At 38.7% G+C, this 21,287-nt stretch overlaps 1 protein-coding gene across 1 annotated transcript in view; it reads left to right on the top strand.

Moving 5' to 3' along the window:
* The window catches only part of LOC149784913 (uncharacterized), a 37,573-nt gene extending 16,286 nt beyond the window's left edge, over positions 1-21,287 (top strand). Inside the window, exons 7-10 of the mRNA XM_089931265.1 lie at positions 49-187; positions 8,511-8,639; positions 12,588-12,721; positions 19,886-21,287. Coding sequence (XP_089787391.1) covers positions 49-187; positions 8,511-8,639; positions 12,588-12,721; positions 19,886-21,281 — 1,798 coding nt within the window. The 3' untranslated portion in view covers positions 21,282-21,287. The remainder of the gene's footprint in view (positions 1-48; positions 188-8,510; positions 8,640-12,587; positions 12,722-19,885) is intronic.

Raw genomic sequence — 21,287 nt, 5'->3', positions numbered from 1 at the left:
CAAGGTGAGCGATATCATGTGCATTAGCGTCTATTTCTTATATTTCAGCAAGAACCAGAACAAAACAAGCGTGTTGGACTTTCCTCCTGAAGTGGTTGTGAATGAGCTGACTCTACAACAGGTTTGGCACATCCTGACAATAAACCTCGCCGATTTTCATAAAAGAGCCCAGTCTGGAAGGCCAGGAGTATGTCACCTGAAATTGTACCTAACGTAATATGTTAAGAGATAATACAAGGTTTGCTGTTCACAAGCATTTGCTGGAGCACAAGGGAAGAGTTTGAGTCTATGGGTCAAAAATCTTTCCCTCATACCCTGACAAACATTTTCACACAACAAACCGTATGTGATCGTTATTACTACATGATCAGTAAATACAATTTCCACCTACGTCCCCACCCCACCAACGGCAGCAGCTTCTACCCCCCATCGAGTTTTAAAACAAAAAGCTTCAAGGATAAGGATATAAAAAACTATAAAACTTACTCATTTCATTTAACAATTTATAATTTCTAACTCGATTGCCCCCATCCGGTCCTTAACATTGTCACCATCATATTGTTCCAAACCTATCAGAACTTCAACATTGACACGGCTTTTTTATTTGTGTTTGTTGTCATTTATGGCTACGCTGCTTCCTTAAGTAACAGTAGAGAGAGCTGTATGAAACTGTTGACTCCGTGTGGACAGATACACCTTGCTTCCTCTGGCCGTCCACTGAATCCGGACATGTCTCCAAATTTCTCGACATTATCGTTCCACTGGATTCAGACAGGCCTGAACGAGAGAGTGAGGGCGACTCTACACAACTTACCTTCACCTACTTCCATCTGACGCTAAAGTCATAATCATATTCCCCTCCACCACCCAGATACCTTCTAGTCCTGTGGCGACGACCCAGCTGCTAAGCAGCAAGTGTGGATACACTGGGACATGTAGCTGCAGGCCTTCAGATAGTCAGCTTCATGACATACGGTCACGTTTTACTAGACCAACAAGTCGTGGAACCATGCAGACCCCATGGGTGACCGAGCTGCCCTTTATATGATCACACTACAAACCTTCGTAACATAAGGAATGGGCTAGAATAGGTGCCCTAAACATTGCCTGCTTCACTTTAAACCTGGTCAGCATACCGCCGCTAACGGGGATCCCGGTCACAAGGCAAACAAGTGCCCAAAAAGCTTGATGCATCCAAATTGAAACAGGAGAATTTGAAACAGGCATTAGTCTAAGTACTCTGCAACCAACTGGATACAATCAATACAAACTCCGAGATTATCGAGAAAGCCTGGGAATTCTTCGGAGGCTCAGTGTACTCAGCTGCATCCAAACGTTCAGTCTTACCACACATAAAAATCAAGATGTTGCAGAGACTTTTGAATGAGAAACATCGGATACAGAAGGCCTGTTTAGAAGACATTGCTTTATCATCTAAGAAGACAACCTTCAACAACATCAAGAAGATTATCCAATTCAAATACAGAGTTGCAAAGCTCATTGCCTTGGCAATAAGGCAGATGAGTCCTAGGCAGACAAGAATGACATTAAAGAATTTATATGATGCTTTAAAGACAATCTACTGGTCACAGTCATCATGATCATTTCAAATACCGAGTGCTGACAGTACCACACAGCTCACTGATAAAGACTACAATGAATGATGCGCATAACACTTCAACAACATTCTCAATCAACAGTAATATATCTGTTAGGAGGTAAATGCTCTACTGCTCCAATCGGAAATCAACAAAACACTTGCTGGTCCTCCAACACTAAATGAAACTGTGAAAGCGATTGACCCGGTGTCAAAAGACAAAGCACATGGAACAGATACTATGCTAGAAAAAGAATCTACAAAGCTGGAGATTCGCAGTGGCACAGGCACTGACTGAACTCTTCCAGTCAATGTGGACTCGTTGATCTATGAACATGTAGAACAATGAGACATCCATCATCCTCTTGTACAAGCGGTAAGGCAACATACAATCCCGCCACAACCATTGGGGCATTTCCTTCCGGTCAATAGCAGGTAAAATTCTTTCCAGAATTCAGCTGAATTTAATTGTTTACCGCAGTGATCAAGGGCTCCTGGCCGCAAGCCAGTGTAGATTCAGGAAAGGACCAGAGACCACATACATTATGTTTGCAGCTTGTCAACTCATGGAGAAAAGCTAGGAACAGAACTCCAACCTGACCACACGATTCATCGACCTGACAAAAGCCTTGGATACAGTCAGCCACAGAGACTCCTGGAAGATCATGACAAAATTTTGTTACCCAGAGAAATTTAACGTGATGGTTCGAAAGTTCCATGTTGACATGTTCGCTCATGTCGGGGATGACGGCGATTCACCTGAACCGTTTCCAGTCTCCAGTGGAGTCATTCAATGTCGTATGCTGACTCCAGCCGTCTTCAAGGTGATGTTCTCCTACACAGCTAATCATGCTACCCTTGACTATAACGTTTGGATCGACATTAGATACAGAACGTTACTGCTCGTAATCTCCTATTTGCTGACAACTGTTCGCTGAATGACAAATCTGAATCTGAATTGCAACAGAGTATGAACTATTTTTCTTCAGCGTGTGACAACTTCGTTCATACAGTAAGTATCAAGAAGACAGGTTTGATAAACAAACTCGCACCAGGAAATCTTGTCTTAGAACCTACAATCACAGTAAACGATGAAACCATCCTGGCAGTGGACAAGTTCTCCCATCTCGGCAGCATACTTTCATGTGTAAGACCATATCATCAGAGAGACCAACTCCAGAATTGCTAAAACAAGTGTGACCTTTGGTAGACTGCTAGTAAATGCTTGGGAGGGCAGATGCATCGGTCCACGAACAAAACTTATGGTCTACATAGTCAGTGTTACCGACCCTACTGACTGTTTGCGAAAATTGGACAATGTACAGGAGCCATGAAAAGAAGCCGAGCCATTTTCGTATGAGCTGCCTGGGGAAACTAATGAAGAAAAGATGGTATAACAGTGTCCTAGACACTGAAGTTCTTGCAAGGGCAGGCATTCAAAGCATGCATACACTGCTAAAGAAATCACATTTGAGATGGGCAGGCCACGTCACAAGGATACCAGAAAATCGACTACCAAATATCTTCTACGGCGAGCTGAAGGAGTAAAAGAGATCTAGGGGTGTTAAGAAGAGACGCTTCAAAGATTCCCTCAAGCCATCTTTGAAACACTTCAGCATTGACCCAAGTCTTGGGAAAATCTTGCACAAGATCACTCCAGCAGGCTCATCCATACTAGAGCTATAGACTTTGAGCTTAAGAGAATTGCATAGGCATCTCAGAAGCGCGAGCAGCTTAAATCTCAGATTTTCAGCACGTTCTCTATAGATGCGTGATTGCGACCTTACAAATGGCAGGATCAATCTGCGATATATCTATTCCTTAGCTGACGAGAATACCCGATCTGGTCTCGCTTTCGCAAGCATCCCAAAGAGTATGTACTTTGCTCAAATCCCACGATTCATTATTTGGAAATTAGTTATAAACATGTCATTACGTAAAAGGTTATCAGTTAGAGAAATTGACAAAAAAATATCCATGTTATTTATCTGGTGTCAGGCAGCATGCAGCTATGTTCTATAAATATAAGTTTTGTAACTTGCAACTTCTGCAGGTCATACAACATTTAATTATGGATATAATGTAAGCGTTTTGAGTATAATATTCTGATTTATAGCATAAATCATGTGTGTCGGGGTAGTCGTACTACATGTATCTTTAATTTATGTACGCACAAAATTATTGCTGTCGCTTCTACGGCCCTTTATTGACTTTCTCCACACGAGGTCAGTCTGCTTAGTTTGCCAACAACTTTCATTGTCTTGTATTTATTATATACTAGGGCGTGAATTACTGGATTTTCCAAGTGAAATAATTATAAAAATTCACGGTACAATATAAATGAGTTAAATGCCCCAACTCGAGTGAAACTTGTCCAAGGTTTTTCATATGACAAATTTTCAAATGATGGATTTATCATGAAACTTTAAGGCATTAACAATAGTGTTCAAATATAGAAATAAGAAATACGATACCGATTTTTTTCTGGCCGAAATACATTTGCCTCTTGATTTAGCAATTCATTTTCTTCATAATAGGCCTTTTGTAAGTGTCTAAATAACATTTGGCTTTCGGAAATAACTGACACTCACTGCATTGTAATATCTTCATAGTGACATTTGACTCGCTCAGTATGCTGTCGGTACTCATCCAATTCCTTCCGAATTACGTCTAGTTAATTTTTTTCCTTAGTAGTTTAAACTTTCACAAGCTGCACGTATTTGATGATATTGCCTTTATGCTTTACATCCACTCTTGTCTATTATGTGTATATGACTCTACTTCCTCATCAAGCTTTTCTTGATCAACGTAATTGAACTACTCGTAGTTTTAATGCCATCTGACTTCTGGGTTTTCATCTAACTGCCATGTTTTTGTACCTCTGGCAAAGGCAAATTCTTCGAGAAGTGAACTTTGACTCGGCTCATGTATTTTGGTCGACAACTGCTGAACACTGACAGACTGACTTTCACACCTTGGTTTTCAGACAGAAACCTTTGGTGCAAGTTGTAAAGATAGTCATTTAGAACTCATGCCCGATTCTTTTTCCATTATCTTCACTGTATCTTTCTTTTCTGGCAAACGTTCATTAATATCCTCTTTCTCCATGAACTTGATTATTACCATCTGCTTTAATGAACTTCTTACTTTAATATCAACTTGCCTTCTAAACTGCTTTTTATTTACTTGTAGCTTTCTGCGCAAGTCGCAATCTGTACGTTTTCGTTATTTCCCACAAAATACTTTATGGGGTGATTGTTTACTTCTATTTTTTTTTCTTCAATTTTCTTGATGCATTTCTCGCTTCCTCTACTTCGCAGTTATGGAATTATAACTTGACATTTGGAAGATGACATTCCGACCTCTCTTATTTAGGCCTTGGATATACTTCTGGGTGTCATCGTTTTATAAATGTTTCCCTGAGCTGGGCTTTCCATACCGTTGCTCGTTTCACCTGAGACTTTTCTTCCTATAGATTTGTGTACGAAGTCTGTCAGGTGATCTTTTCACGTCCCTTACTTGTATTATTTTATCCTTTGCTCCTTTTAAAACTTTACCACTCTTTTTTCGAAGTCTGAAATTCATTTTGATGTTTAAAATGAATAATGGTGGTATCTACTAGTCCTAGATAGACCTAGATTGTACAGTCTTAGTATTGCAGGTCCCTGGTCATTGCTGCCGGAAATAGTTTGTTCAGACGTTTCGGTTTTTCTCCGCATGCGTAGCTTTATTTTCTCTCTGCGTCTTGTTTTTTTTTAGGTCTTCTGTGGAAAGGTATGTTGTGAGAACATTATACTTCTTAACTCTTTTGGTCTTGTTTTCAAAGGTACCTGTTGTCTTTAATGTACTTTTTTTCTTTCTCTTCATGCTTTTCTGACTGCACGTAATTTTATCATGACTTTGGAACGATAAAATCTATAGAATGTACCTGAAATTTTTTAACATAAATTGTGAATTACGTTAAAATTATGTGAATTACTTTACCACATACAGAACATAACAAACAGAGGCCATACACGTTTTTGTAAGTAGATATATAGAAATAGTTCTCAGTTGAAACATTGTATTGCCACGAGTGTCGAAGCCAAATGTGACAATACAAAATGTTTCCACTAAAGAGTTAAATATTTTCGTATATCTAATAAAAACACGTATATATATATAGTAAAAGGTAAAATTATCAACTTGAATGAGTTTTCTCCGTTCCGTGCCGATGCGATTAACAACTGCACTACTACATCGATGAAACGAGTTCCTAAATTGTTCAATAATTTTGGGACAGCGACGTTTTACAAATTTGGTTTTGACATATCATGATTTAGATTGCATATTTTGTAAAAATAATGACTGTATTTGTATGAAAATGAAGACATTTTTATTTTTTTTAAACAAATTTCATGCGCCGTTTGATAATATTGAGATACGGTAACGAGGAACACAAAAGCGTTTGAATCGAAAAGACTTCAGAGCGTAACCTCTTTGAATAGAGGATTTTAATGATTGTCAGTTTATTTGTAAAGATTTTCTTTCATTTTGTTTACTTCTACGTTCAAACGTAAATTTGTGTGTGACCTTTGTAAGTTGGCAGCCTAGGTCGGTAGCAGACACTGTATCCAATTTCCTTTGTCACTTAATTTCGGTTTGCAATTGACACTAATCAACGCCCAATTTATCCATCAAATTCAAATACGATTGTAATGCGAGTTAAAATTGCTACATGAAGTTATTACTATATTTAATCACCAAGTGTTTTTCTTCTTGTAAAGAATAGTTTGTTGTAGAGCATTACAGGTATACAGTATGATATGAGCAACACGTAGCAACAGGACATTTAAGTTCAATCACTGACAGTTACCCGGACTCGTGTAGAAAACTAATTATAAAAAATGTAATACTTGAAGTCTGCCTTTTAAGAGTTCGTGTTTATGCATTTCTTGATGTCACCATAGTGGTTTCATAAATGTACACTAGAAGGTCTATAGATGACACATTTTAACATCTGTACATCCTGATGTGGAAGGAGATAACGAGAGCGGGAGGGAGAGAGAGAGACAGAGAGAGAGAGAGAAGGAGCGGAAAAAGAAAAATTAAATTGGCTTAAATATGGAAATGCAGGATTAAATTATTAAATAATACACATAAGGGCAGATATACTTCCTAAATGGAAAAGAATAATATTCCGAAGGTGATATCACCATTGTCGTCACATCATGTTGCTCTCGCTGATACATTTCAATATATCACAATCAAACACATAATAAAGAAATCACTGCCGCGTAGACAACATTATATTCAAGAAATCTGAACTTTTTTAGATGCTTTCTCGGTTGAATGGTAATCATGGCCACCACGCTTACAGACGAAACAAATTTAAAATCCAATAATGTGCATGTAAATTTTTCTTCAATTTGTTTTTAATGTGCTATTTTGCTTTGAATTAAGAAGGATAATTATGGTATTACTGATATTTTCTGTGAGAATATACGCAAAACACAGCAGAACATAACGGTAAGCCGCTGACATTATCGCGCGGGGTACAATTAAGAAATCCGCCACGTCAATATGGTTGACATATTGCTAGGCAATACATCTGAACATAAATTAGAAAGAAAAATTGGCTTGATCTGAGTGAATAACGGATGAATTTCATCTCATGGATGAAAACTCATTTTCACCAACTCTTTCATTCACTCGTTTCAAACAAATATCCTCTATATACTAGTGTTTAGTTTCATTGATTGATTGATTGATTGAGTTTATTAACGTTTCATGGTTGTAATCAAGTAATTTATTATATTTGATCATTATATCATGCAATCTTCTACGGAAAGAAATAAAGATGATGATGATGATGATGATGATGATGATGATGCATTAATAAATGGTCTGTTGAAGAATAAATTACGACTTTTGGAACTTTGAACTCAGTGAGTACTTAGTTCAGTAAAAAATGTTTATACAACTAGGGCCTAGAGATCATCAAATGTTTATACAACTAGGGCCTAGAGATCATCAAATGTTTATACAACTAGGGCCTAGAGATCATCAAATGTTTATACAACTAGGGCCTAGAGATCATCAAATGTATATACAGCTAGGGCCTAGAGATCATCAAATGTGTATACAACTAGGGCCTAGAGATCATCAAATGTTTGAGTTTTAAACTTTGCTAACCAATAAAAAATGACTATACTTTTTTTATAGGCTTGAGAATAAACTCAGTATGAAAGCGCGTATCGCACAAATTGTAACGAAAGATTTACAAAGACATCATTTATCGCACATCTTGTAACACAAGCATTATAGAAACATCATAAATCATACAAAGTGCAACATAAGCACTACAAAGACATGTATCACACAAATTGTAACAAAATTATTACAAAGACATCCTTTATCACACAAATTGTAACAAAAGCATTACAACAACATTTATCTCACAAATTTTAACAAAACCATTACAAGCAAACTCTAACGAGAGCCTTACAAAGGTATCATTATAACTAGAACAAAACAGATCATTGCAAAGGAATTTGGTCAAAATAAACAAGCAACAAGAAATCTTATTTATTATTGCCGTTATTTCAAACAAATTTTCTGAAGATGGTGTATATAAATTATGCAACATTATGATATGATTCATGAAACGTAAGATCATGCAATCATGTTTTGATCAAGTACGAGCGAGAGAAATAGAAGAGTTGCAGAGACGCATTTAAGTACAATTGTGTCCTTACTTTCTGTGTTACTATATTTCATCCTTCCTGATAATTTTGATGTACATGATAAAATACTTCAAACAAACAAACGAACAAATTAATGCTAGTGCTTGCCAGTGCAATTAATCTAAGTTCCATATATACTAAGTTACAGATGGTACACGTCATGAAAATGTATAACTTTCTTTCATTAGTGGCTACGTCAGACGGGGATAGAGAAAATGATCCGCTATGGTTACAGTATTTCCCTGTTTGTCATGCAACAAATTTTGGATCAACCAACATTGGCCATGAGAGTACAAGTCATCTGCTTCTTCATCCTGGTACGTACCTTAGTATTCTAGTTGGCTGGTCTGGTGTTTCATGACACAGTAACACACGTTGGTTATATAGCGTTGAGGCAATTAGAGTAAATTGCCTTGCCCAGTGGACATTGGGAGCCAACCCGAACTGATCCCGTGGGAAGATTAGAACCTGCACATTCTCAGCCACGAGTCCGACATAATAACCAATGGGCAACCGCTATTTTTAGATGCTCTGTATGCAGAATTTCATGACTTTACCCATCCTCATCTCAAAAACAATGTTGACTTGTGTTGCTAGAACATATATCCTCTCATCGCAGAGCCATCATTCAAAGGGTAGAGGGCCGAGTCTAACATGATCAATGTTCTAACAAACACTTAGTGTCCTCCTCGAGACGAGCTGCCAATATATCAAAGGGCATAACCCCATGAGGCATAGGCCCTCCAACCACGAACTTCACCCAATACTACAGTATAAAATGTTTTGATAATCTAAATAGAGTGAAAATAGGATAATTAGCGTTTTGCAATATAAGTTATGGCCCCAGTGATCTTATCTAACAACATAACCCATGAGAAGTTGTGGTATAATGTGACCGGTATAATGTAATACCATAATAACCTTGAAAATCTCTCTTCACACATGATTTCTATTAACAACCTCTATAAGCAGCATAGAACACACACACACCTTTTTTAAAAAAAACATTAAAAAAAATAAATAAATAAAATAAAGAAAAACATTAAAAAACCCCGCAAGAAACATCAGGCAAATGCAACAAGAAACCAGCGATGTGAAGCAACCAGGACCGTTCCCGAGCTCTCCTTCCCACTAATGACAGCCAACCATTCAACTGTAAGGGACCTTTATGGACCCACAGATTGAGGCCAAACTATCAGGGTTCCTTGAACCCATAAAAGCCTGGGGGAGGTGGCGCCATTCCCTTCCCCAGGAACAACTAGCAGGCTGCGGTGCAGTCAGAAAAAAGTGGCACATGCACAATTGTTTTCACGCCACTATAATTAAACTCAACAACAACAACAACAAATGTGACCGGTAAGTCATGATCCTATAATGGAAATATGCATAAACTGGGTAAGCTTTATTGAAAAAAGCCTGCTGAAAATAATAAACAGAAAAGACTAATACCTCTTAACTTAATTAACTCATACAGGGACAAAATCCAAGAAACAACAGTTGTTTAAGGTGGAAGGAAATACTGGACCTTCTAAAATCCAAAAATATGGAGGGAATTAAGCGAATGATTATTAATATTTTAAAAACATTTACACTTTTTGACGTAAGGGCCCTATCCAGGAACGTTTACTAAGGGAGAAAAGTATTTCAGGGAAAAGGATAGTCTAGGATTATATAATATTTCAACTTGAAATAAACTGGAAAAATTCTTATTGAGCCATACAAGAATGAATACAAGTTTAAATAACTTTAAGTCCTACATACTGACCCAATGTTCCCACCCACTAACTTGCCCTAGGGATAGGTGGTAAAGGGCTGAAAGTGAATGTGGAATATTACATTCACAATGTAAAGTGAACCTGGTCAAGGATTTCTAAAACCCACACTTGCACTTCTTCACACCATGGCCCCTATCGGGGATAAAACCAAGGGGCATGGAGTAGTAATGCCATGATGACTGTGTGTGCTGATGTTCTAATTTAAACATGAAGTGTATTGAGTCTATGAAAATATAAGTGAAGAAAACAAACTTGAACGTAAATGTGTTCCCCCCCCCCAAAAAAAAAAAAGTCTTGATTCCATGGCTCCAACCAGCAATGGCAAGGGTCGTACTGAAGTGAGGGGAGCAGGTGATGATATTTTTATAACATAAAGTAAATATGATAAGAGTCACAGGAAAAAGAGGTGATGGAATATCTTTAAAGAAATATGTCCCCAGCGTAATTCTAGATCTCACTGACCTAAGACAGGGTATGTGTCCAGGAACAGAAGTGCTCGTTATGGTACTATGTGCCAAATATAAAGTAATTGTGATAATGATTAACTTAAAACTAAGTAATGACGAATCTTAAACCAAATCTGTACCCAGTATATTTTTTACCCCTACTACCCCAGCCATGGTCAGAACACAGGGACATAAATGGTACTGAAGGAAGGGGAATATAAAGTGAGTTGTGTTTTTTGGCTTGAACGTCATTTTAGTACATAATATATGGTGACCAGTGTATTGGGCGGGGGAAGCCTGGGAAGAACCATATACTCACAGGAAGCTAATGGCTAGCTTTCTCGCATACCAACAATGGTCGAGCCAAGACTCGAATCCACTTTGACAGAAGTGAGATGTGAGTACCTTATAAAGGCGAGCGCCTTTGACCATTTGGTTATCCGTGTCCCCTCCAAATATCAATTGAACTGAGGCAGGGGTTATGGAGAAACGAGTGATGAAACATGAACCAAAATACGTTCCCGGTAAATAAATTGACCCCATGCGCACAACCCAGGGACAAGAGTGGTACTGAGGGAGGTGGGTATGTTATATATTTTATTCCAAATATGAAGCAAGCCGAGTGGATTTACGAAAATATAAGTGGTGGGGAAAATACATTAAAAAGAAAACTTCAACCAAAATGTGTCCCCAATATAATTATTTTCCCCGTGACTGTACTCATGAGGTATGAATGATACTAAGAGAAATGGAGAAAAGGATGCTCCAAATATGAAGTTAATTTCGTATGGGGTTTTGCGAAATCCAAGTTATAGAAAAACTTTAGCCAAAACTGTCTTCGGTCTCAACTACACACCCAGAAAAAGGATAACTCAAGTGCTAGATGAGTACATCTAAGGGGCATAAAAGTGAACAGCCCGTTATATTCCAGACATACAGCGTAGACACTATAGAACATACACGAGTCTGAACATATCGACTGATGGGTCAAAGGGTCTTTGACCTTGACCTTTTAATACTCAGTGCAATAGGTGCCTTCCTTGCCACAACAGAAAATCATTTATGGGCACTATCTACTAAAGAAAGAGTTGAATATAAAGTATCGTGTAGAAACCTCCTCCCTTTGGGTCGGTTTGAATTTTGCTCTTTTTCCTTCCATGCTTTGTAGCTTTTCTTGCTGACACGAAAGCAGACTATCCACTATTTCTATAACGCAAGACGCCACACAGTTATATTAACATGTAATATTCACTGTTTAATAGTAACTTCTACTATATTCGAGCTATGTATATTCCCCCTGAAAATAAATATGGAAATGCAAGTGCTTCAAGCGTATCCATAACCTTTAAATGTTTGCATTTGACCTTCTTTGTTTTAAGATGAAGAATCCTTTGGACCCTCAATATCTTGCCGTGGACCTTTAGTTTTCAGAAAAAGAATCATGTTGATGAACAATTTCACTAACAGATTGTAAACAAAAACGACGTCATAATCGGCAAGAAAGATAATTACATCAACATAAATGACGAATTCTTAGATTTTAGAAAGTGGAGATAAAGGGAGAAATTAAATGACATAAGAAATAGTTATATAGTCAAAAGGATTTACTATAATAATAATTTACTTATTTTCCTTAAATGTAGTGATTTTGTGCCAACTAATTCCTGTAACCCATATTTTCCAATCAGGATCGCCAGTCTATGAAGAATGAAGGCTCTCTGCTCTTAGTGTCAAAGGTCGACAGAAAGCTCTGAAGAATGGCAATATAACAAAACTCAATTAAAATTCGCATAAAATGAGTTAAACTTTAATCAAACCATCTAAAATGTTGGCTGTAATTTAGAGAAATCACATTTAAAGTGCTAAACAAGATATTCCTGATTGTAATCAAGATGTCTGGATTGTGCATGTTTCAACGTATTAATTGTTATCATATTATCGTATGTAAACTTCAGTCAATATCTCATTCATATCCCTTCTGCAAGTCAGTCCAGCAACACTGTCCTGACATGATCTTTCACTTTGTTTGTTGTGATATTCTTAGGTTTGTGGATTGCTTTTGAAGAATAAAGACTATCAAACGTTGGCATGTGTAACTGATGGCCTAAGTCTTCCGCCAGTGATCAGACTGGGCTGGAGCTTGAGACGGTTGCAGCAAGGTCAACCAGGACATTATAGGTATTTATTACATATCCATTTAATAGTATTTACTTGATCCGGCATTTGATACAGCTGTTTAATACTTGCGTCCGTATCACACACCCAGATTTGAACTACGTGTGTGCCTTCTTTGACGTCCGCACTAAGATATTTTAGACTGACTGAGTCGAACTTTAATGGATCCCATTTCTTTCTGAATTTCATTCATACGGTAAAATTAAAATATTTAGAAAGTGTAAAAATGTAAGTATGTAATAAAAACAAAACCACACTTGTGTTTTGTACTAAGTCTGGTGGGAAAAGAAGTCGTTCAACATGGCTTCTGAATACGTAACACCCTGAGGGTCTTGACGTATCCCAACGCCATATCAAACTCGTTTTATCAGAACAAAACAAGTATGCAGCTTTGTGTATGTATCACAGCGATGGGTGTGTTGTATCATACCTAGTTTTCCCTCTAACGTTAGAGTCTCAATTAGGACTGCATTTCCACTGGAACCAAAAAGGTACTTAAATTGAAAGGAAAAGAGAAAAACGTGTACGTCCCTGGGGGAAATAGGCTGTCTTTTCCTCAAACGGTGCAAATGGAAGTAGTAAAAAGCACGTTGCAAATCAATGGTGTGGTCATATATCAATTCAAAGAAACAAACATCGAAATATGCACATCTAATCGTGAATTTTCAGATACGGTATGTTGATAAATAGCATCATGAAATTCTGGTAAACACTTGCTATTTTTATATAACTTCCTTGCAATATGTACTTTACCTTCTGTATGTAGGTAGGGTGGTATTTACATTTTTAGGTAGTCAGGTAGGTACATATTTAAAATATGGGTCCATGGTAGTCGGTTATCTTCACTTAATTTTGAGAGGAATAATAGACAGTTCTTTAGGTCCGACCCAGACTTCGAAAACAGCCCCAAGCTGGCGTCTACTGGGACGAGGGGTACTTGGCAGAAGAGTGAGCAACTATCAAGGGTCGACTATCTCCCTCCTTGGGAGAGGTATTAAAAGACGTTCTGCCTTGTCCATTACGACCGCCTCGTTTAGCAAAGGGGGCGAGGGTGGGCTCTAAGGATCTTTAAAGGAATTCTGGCAATTATGCCTGAACCCCTGTTTAAAGCGCTTAGGCTAGAGTCCCACCGATCTCTTAGTTGGCGCTCTACAGTTTTGCATAGGATAAGCAGATTCTGGGATACCACCACCTGGATACACCTGCCGAACAAAGATTCAGTGTTGAGCAGGGCAGACCTTAATAGGTTTTTACTGTGATCCAGAAGAACCTTAGAAGAACAATAGGCATCATCCCTTAGAAAGAGCTAGCAGCCATAAAGAACTAAAGCAAGTGTACATATTAAAACTTCCCTTTAAAAGGTTAAAAGAGGTATTGGAGAAACGGCCAGTGTGTGAGGTCATAGCGACTGAAGTGCGCATTTTAAGTTCCATAGCAGCGAGTATATTTACTGGCATACGTGCCCAGGTCCCCGTGGAAAGTATATTTGTTCGTAAATTATGATTTTCTTACAATACTTATCGGATCACATTAACATGATGGTTACCCTGTGCAACCTCTGAATTCATCCATTCATGAAAGACGAGAAACGTCTTTCCGTCTATATAACATGCAATAGAAATGAAGCTATTGTCACAGGTTAGCTTCCCGTTATTCCCGCTACGTGGTTACTGGTTTCCCGGATGTAGTCAGTTTTAACTTAAGCGAAACCCCTTTAACAGTATGCTCGCATTACGAAGGTGGATGGGAATTTTCGTAATGCGATCGGGTAAGTTTTGACGTAGAAATATAATTTACTGACAAGATTGCTTTCTCCTTCAAATACATTATCAGACCACATTATTTCGATAATAGGTACGAAGAGGAGGAAATGCAGAGCATACAAACCCTACGGGCGTCACACTGTAGGAGCATGATTTCTCTTCTGAAAGGATGAACTTTTCTAACCTCAGTATAGCACAACTGAAGACACTTGCGAGATATCTTGCACCTGATTATTGTCTTACATTTAAAGTATGTATGTATGAAGAGATATCATGCACCTGATTATTGTCTTACATTTAAAGTATGTATGTATGAGGTAATGTTACGGTACCTCGGCACAAAAGTGCCTAAATCTAGTGCCAGCTAAAGGTCAAGCCGGAAAAATGCAAAGCTGAATGGCACAAACATATAGTAAGATAAATCCTTCCAAATAAATGTAAACATTAGGCAAGGGATAAACATACAACGTAACGATGATAAAAATCTCTACAATGCATATTAAATATCGGATAAAAGTAACAGATGTAAACTATTTAACATATGAATAAAATTTGTTGTACAAAACGCATTCCCTTAAAAACTCAAGCTTTTCTGGGATGGTAAGCCCTTATATTTTCTTTGAGCAGTTCACGTTAAATACTTCCGTCTCACAAGGTAGACATCAACACACTCGACAAGATTATGCTCAACTGTCAGTCGAGGTTCACCCTTCCAGAGTATGTTGAGTCAGATACGTCGAATATGCGATCCGTACAATACTCGTCCGTCCGATGTTTCCTACGAGGGGTAACCACTCACCTATAGTGTATTTGATGCTCTTTAATTTGTTCGTGGAGGTTTCATTCCACATATTCTGCCAAGTATGATGAACATGCTGATTTATATATCTGAAGTATGTTTATGGCATCTTCTATTCGAAAACGGGTGACTGCAGGACAAATTTATCAGATTTTTCATTGCTTTTTATGCCAATATGAATTGGCAGCTAATAGTACAGAATATCTTTCTCGGACCTTTCGAGAATATATTGTTTCTGTAATATCAGGGATATTCACAGAGTTGTCAGATTTAAGATTATGCAAGGCTTTCCAGGTGGAAATGGAATCCAAAAAAGATGAAGTTTGTTTGAGATGTTTCAGTGTAGTTACAAGCTTTGAATATGACTGTGCTTTTTCAACCGAAAGCTTTATCAGGTAACCGGCTCGAGATGGTGCAATGACAACTCCAACTTTGTCGCCATATCTTACATTGTCTATTTGAAAAAGGATTTGCTGAAGACTTTTTGAATTTATCAAAGGTCAAATATTATTTTAGAAGGCTTTGATAACGACAGTGGTGTTTCGGGAATACAAATTTGGCAATATCTCCAACATTTATTTTTGCCATTTGTAGTGAGGAAAAATTCGTATGCCAAATGGTCGAATGAAATTTGGTTTCAGAACGTAAAATTTTGGAATTTGGGCTAAACACTACATTACGTACGGAGTTACGTGGATTAGAAGATAGCTTGGTACATACTGATTAGTCCATTTCGATGTCCTGAGATGAAAAGATGGTTCATTTTCTTCATCTGAGTGTCCCAGGCAAGTCCAGCGAAATTCTTAAAGACATGCCCGGGTCTGTGGTTGTGCTTTCATGAACGATTCATGGTAACTATCGGGGTAGCCACCAGAGGCCGATAAGATTCAACTATCTCATTAGTGAACTCATGTCACACAAACAGAAGAACGCAAACTGTACATGCCAGCCAACTGACTAAACTTTGTCTCGACTTACACTTTACATTCGAAGGCTATGCTGAAAATGGCTCGTATTTCGTGAGCTGAAATCTTAATTAGTCGTACATGATCACGTGATAGTTACGAGTAGCATGATTTCACAACACCCTTTAGCCAAGAGGTCAACGTTCGCATGGTTGTGCCTTGCGTTCCTGCCTTTAACTGCAAGATCTTCTACGGCCGCTGCAGAAAATCTCAGTGCGCCTCAGATGGCATCTGAGTGCATGTACGGGCATGTAGCTTTACTTCTCTGTGTGTGTGTGTGTGTATGTGAGGGAGAGAGAGAGAGAGAGAGAGAGAGAGAGAGAGAGAGAGAGATTCTGATTTTAACGTAGCTTTAAAAAAAATCAGTCATATCGCTATGACATCTGCATTGTGGCAGCTTATAGTGATGTCTAGCACTAGGGCATCGTGTCGCATACATGTAGCATGATGTCCCACCCAATCACATTATCCTGACACTAGGCCGACAAGTCCTAACAATAACCTCTTAATGCTGAGCGGCTAGCGAGGCAGTTGTTAATAAAACATTTATAAGTATTTGGTATGACTCTAACCTGCGACCTCCCGCATCCGAACAGTTTTGCTCTGCTCTGACAAGACTGGTCGAAATGAGAGAGAGAGAGAGAGAGAGAGAGAGAGAGAGAGAGAGAGAGAGAGAAAGAGCTGGTTGCATTATTAGAACGACTGAGCCGTTGGAACTGAACCCCAAAACTCATTGTCACGACCAATATCGTCTCTTCCATGATTAAACTTGTAGTATGAGCTAATTTCTTGTCCCTCAAAGAGAAATAAGTTAGCCAGTTTGGAAATGGAGGCTGAGAGTGGTGCGATATGACACCATTCACTGAAAACTTGTGATTTCCTCTCAAATGTCTTAAAAGTGGATGGCCTTCTAGCTGTTGTGATCGAATCAACGACTGAGACTCCGAGATCCTTTTCGCGCAAGGCATCCCTGACAAGGACCAGGCATGAAAAGGAATTTTCTTTGAACATGTATGGATTAGTGGCGATCTCGTTTTCTTGAGAAGCGTGAGAATCACAATATTTCTAGGGATATCTGAAGGAGCAGATCGTTAGTCCAGGGTTTGTTCCCTCAGTACTTGTCCATGATACTCTGAATTATTTTCAGAGTCAGACCTGATAAAGGGAAGGTGTATGCTCACATTTCACCCCCTGCTGACTGACAGTGAGTTGCCAATTCATGTTGGGAAATGGGGAGACGAAGTTGGGCAGTTAGTTGTAACACTTCGTCGCAAATAGGTCTAGCAAAGGTCTGCCCAATAGGACGATGACTTGATGGAAGGCGCGTAATGACGGAGACTAATAGGTACGAAGCATCTGACCTCTCCATAGTGAGTCGGACAAATTACTGAGCCTTCCCAGGATGTATCGAACTTCAGTAATTATCTAACTGATATTTGGTACACCAACAAAAGCATTCACTTACATGGACGCAATGGTCTTTCAGGAGGTACGTCACAATGACCGAATTGTCCGACATTATCAGGACCGTCTTTACTAGGGTGCGTTTCTTTCCAAGTGTGCGATGCGTTGAGAATGGTCTTTATTTCCAAAAAAGATTATATGAAGAACGTACTTTTGCAATGTCCACTTAATGCTGACCGTATAGTAACACTCCTGTTCTCCAACCCAAAAGACTAGCCTCTGAAAGTTTATTTCCCTTTCTGGTGTTTCTAAGGGTATTTCCGCTGCAAGGTACTGAACCATTGAAGAATGGGGTGTTGGATCTTGGTCGACATCGTAATATGGTGATCTATACGAGCTGAGATTGGGAGACACTATGCCGAAGGACCATCTACAGTGAGATCGTAATATGGTGATCTATACGAGCTGAGATTGGGAGACACTATGCCGAAGGACCATCTACAGCGAGCGCATGTAAAGACTCAGAGGTATAACAGGTCCGCCGCTGTATTGTATAGGCAGATAAGTTGAACTCGCTCGCGAAACAAATATCTTAGTTGACGCTTTTTCCCACGCATGGACGATGCGTTCGATCCGTTTGGGGAGATGACGCACCAAGCTGACATGTATTAAGAACAAAATATTGTAAAGCGATAAGGTCAAACTTTTAAACATTGATTATTCGAAGATGCGAATGCGGGAAGTAAGTTGTTAGTAACGCTAACCAAAACCAAACTTACCTAATTTATGTGCAGTATATCGTCCAAGGACGTCGCCGTCGTTGTGGAGGACGATTTCTGTACAGTGACATGACATAGATCAACGTCTTGGTGAGAGCCCAAGAGCTGAGGCTGAGGTTGGGCGGAAGGGTTTGGAATTGGTAAAGTACCTCACGGTATGCGAAGCGGAGGTATTTGCGTGATGCCTTACGAATCGGTATATGAAATATTCGTCGCGTCTCCGTCTTGAACTGTGGAACAGAAACATAATAATCGACTTGCCTGTCAACCTTATAGCCTAGTGGTGTGGACATGATGAAGGTAGGAAATATCTTTGACTATGCTTTGTACATCTGGATAATGCGTACCAGTATATGACTTATACAAGTTAGGTGAGAAACTTGCGGGCAACAGATTCATCGAAAAGAAGGCACTGGAGTTACCAGGGTCACATATTTTATGTTAGACATTCGGTAATTTCTGCAATCGAATAGAAATCATTCGCCATTCCAATACTTTATCACCGATCGTGGCATCGGTTGGGTCTGCATGCGCATTCTCCACTGGCGCTGGTTTTGATATCTTCGGGGTACCCCATATTATTCATTAAATATTTCAAAGTGGGGTGGACACTTAATCTTTCATGCTCCAATAATTTTGAGCGTGTTCGTTTTTCTCTGCCCTTGAGTTGCCTTCGCAAAACGTTGGACCAGACGTCTCCTGTCCCCAAAGAACACGGGCGTGAAGACGAGCTCTTGTGCAGGACAAAATGGTATCGCGATTGTTCTCTACAATTTTAAACTGTTTGCACTTTTTGCAATGTATTGACATTTCTCTAATGAAAGAAAAAGAAACAACAGGCGCTTACAACAAGTTTACAAACTTTATATAGAACGAACTCGCGTTACCAAGACACGAGAAGTGCAGTTAACTGAAATACAAAAATGCAAAGCAATCTTGCCACTGAATTTTGCGTGTCGCCGATCGAAATCATATAGACAATACTACACCACTGAATATTTTAATGGATTCCGGGTGGCACAGTTTACAATTGAAGCGAATGTTAAAACTGGTTACATATTTGATATTGTTAGACACAAAGGCAAAAGACATCGAGATTAACACGAGATCTTGGGTTCCCAAAGATAAGCGTTACCAAGAATGCACTAAAAAAACATGACAACAAATTGAATGATCAGCAATGACTAATGCATCAGACTGAAACTGTATTGATGTTAGGAATTTTTACTTTGGATTGGGAACCAGTGCCAAAAACATCTATGTAATAATAGCACCAAATGTATTGCTAATAAAATTGTTTGTAACTTTTTAAAAACAAATACAGATCTTGATGACTCAGAGTCTGGTTAAAACAAATTTTAATTGCAATATCACGATAAATTTCCAAGAATGCTATTGCTGACATCAAATGGTTCTTTATAATCGTTTATTCATGTACACTACTTGTTGCATTGCAGGAGGCTTAAGATCTATCAAAATCTGTTGTCTGGAAAAGATGGCTTTTCGATGTATGCTCATCTTTTAAGAAATTCGAAAAGATGTGGGCCATATATAATGCGGATAAGCCACTTTCTGCGTCATTTCAGCATGTTCAATAAAGTTAAAAACATGCAATATTATAATGCCAGTAACATCCAAGAGAAACAGTCCAAAAACATTCCTCTGAGCAAAAAACATCTTAAAATGACTGGTATCCCACAAAAAAAGCAAAAGTTGGGGTCACAGGAAATAAAAGCAGGACGTGCTACAAATCTGGAGTCTGGAGAAGGAAAGAAGAAAAGACATTCAGTGGGATTCCTGAACAAAATCCGTCTTAGAAAGAATTCAGCAAAGTCTGAACAAGATGGTTGTAAAACTGGTAAAGAAAAAGGCCAAGAAAAGTTGTTAAAACAAGGATCAATGGAGAGGATTAAAAAAGTACAGGAAGTAGAATCCGAAGACGTGTATGCAGAGATCACTCAAAGCAAATCTGTTGAGGTTGATGATAACCACATTATGGACATTGTTCCTAACAAACCAACTGGAGATGCTGAAACAAAATCTTCAACTGGTTTCAAAACAGATGGTCCCTATAAGGATGCATGTTGTTCATTAGGTGATGAAAAGAACCACGACAAGGATCTTGAAATAAGAAAGAGCATGCTTTCAGAACTTGAAATGTGTGAAAGTAAGAAATACCAGGAGAATGGCATGGTCAAGGGTTCTGAGACGAGGTCTGGCTCAGCTTCCAGTATGATGCAGCAGCAAAAAATGAAAGGTCTTCATGGCAATGTGACAGGAGAACGGCGGTTGAGTATACTAGGAGGTGATTTAAGGAGGAGGTCTCTTTTCGAAGAGGCAGTTGACAACAACCAAAATGGTGATTATGCCATCAACAATGCAATTGAGGCAGAGTTAACAAACATGAAAAAGAGAGGATCCCTTTCTCTGGCACTCTTCAAAGACAATGTGATGAATGTTAAGCCATGCAATGCACACCTGGAATCACGAGTACATTCCATAAAAGAGAACAAGTCAAGTCATGGTTTTACACACAGCTCTATAGTTAAAATGACAAAACCTGATGGGGACAAGAGTAATAACGCAAAACTGGGGAAGTCTAGCAAAACAAACAAACAAACAAAACTATCAGGTAGCAAAAAGATGAAAACTGAGGTACCTGAAGGTTGCCGACTTTGTGGTAATGGTACATGCCTGTACCAACTGGCTCCGTGGCAAGAGTTACTGAAATGCCAGTTGTCAACAGCAATGTATAATATCAAACATCATGACAGATTTAGGAACTTTTTCAATTCAAGCCAATCTGTCTTAGAGAGTAATCTCTTTTCACAGTCTAAGTTCACAGAGTGCTGATGTATA

Source organism: Sinohyriopsis cumingii, chromosome 13 (assembly GCF_028554795.1).
Source record: "Sinohyriopsis cumingii isolate HCF-2022 chromosome 13, ASM2855479v2, whole genome shotgun sequence".
In the NCBI taxonomy this organism is placed as follows: domain Eukaryota; kingdom Metazoa; phylum Mollusca; class Bivalvia; order Unionida; family Unionidae; genus Sinohyriopsis; species Sinohyriopsis cumingii.
The sequence above is the reverse complement of the archived record's forward strand: the minus strand, read 5'-3'. Positions and strand labels throughout refer to the sequence as shown.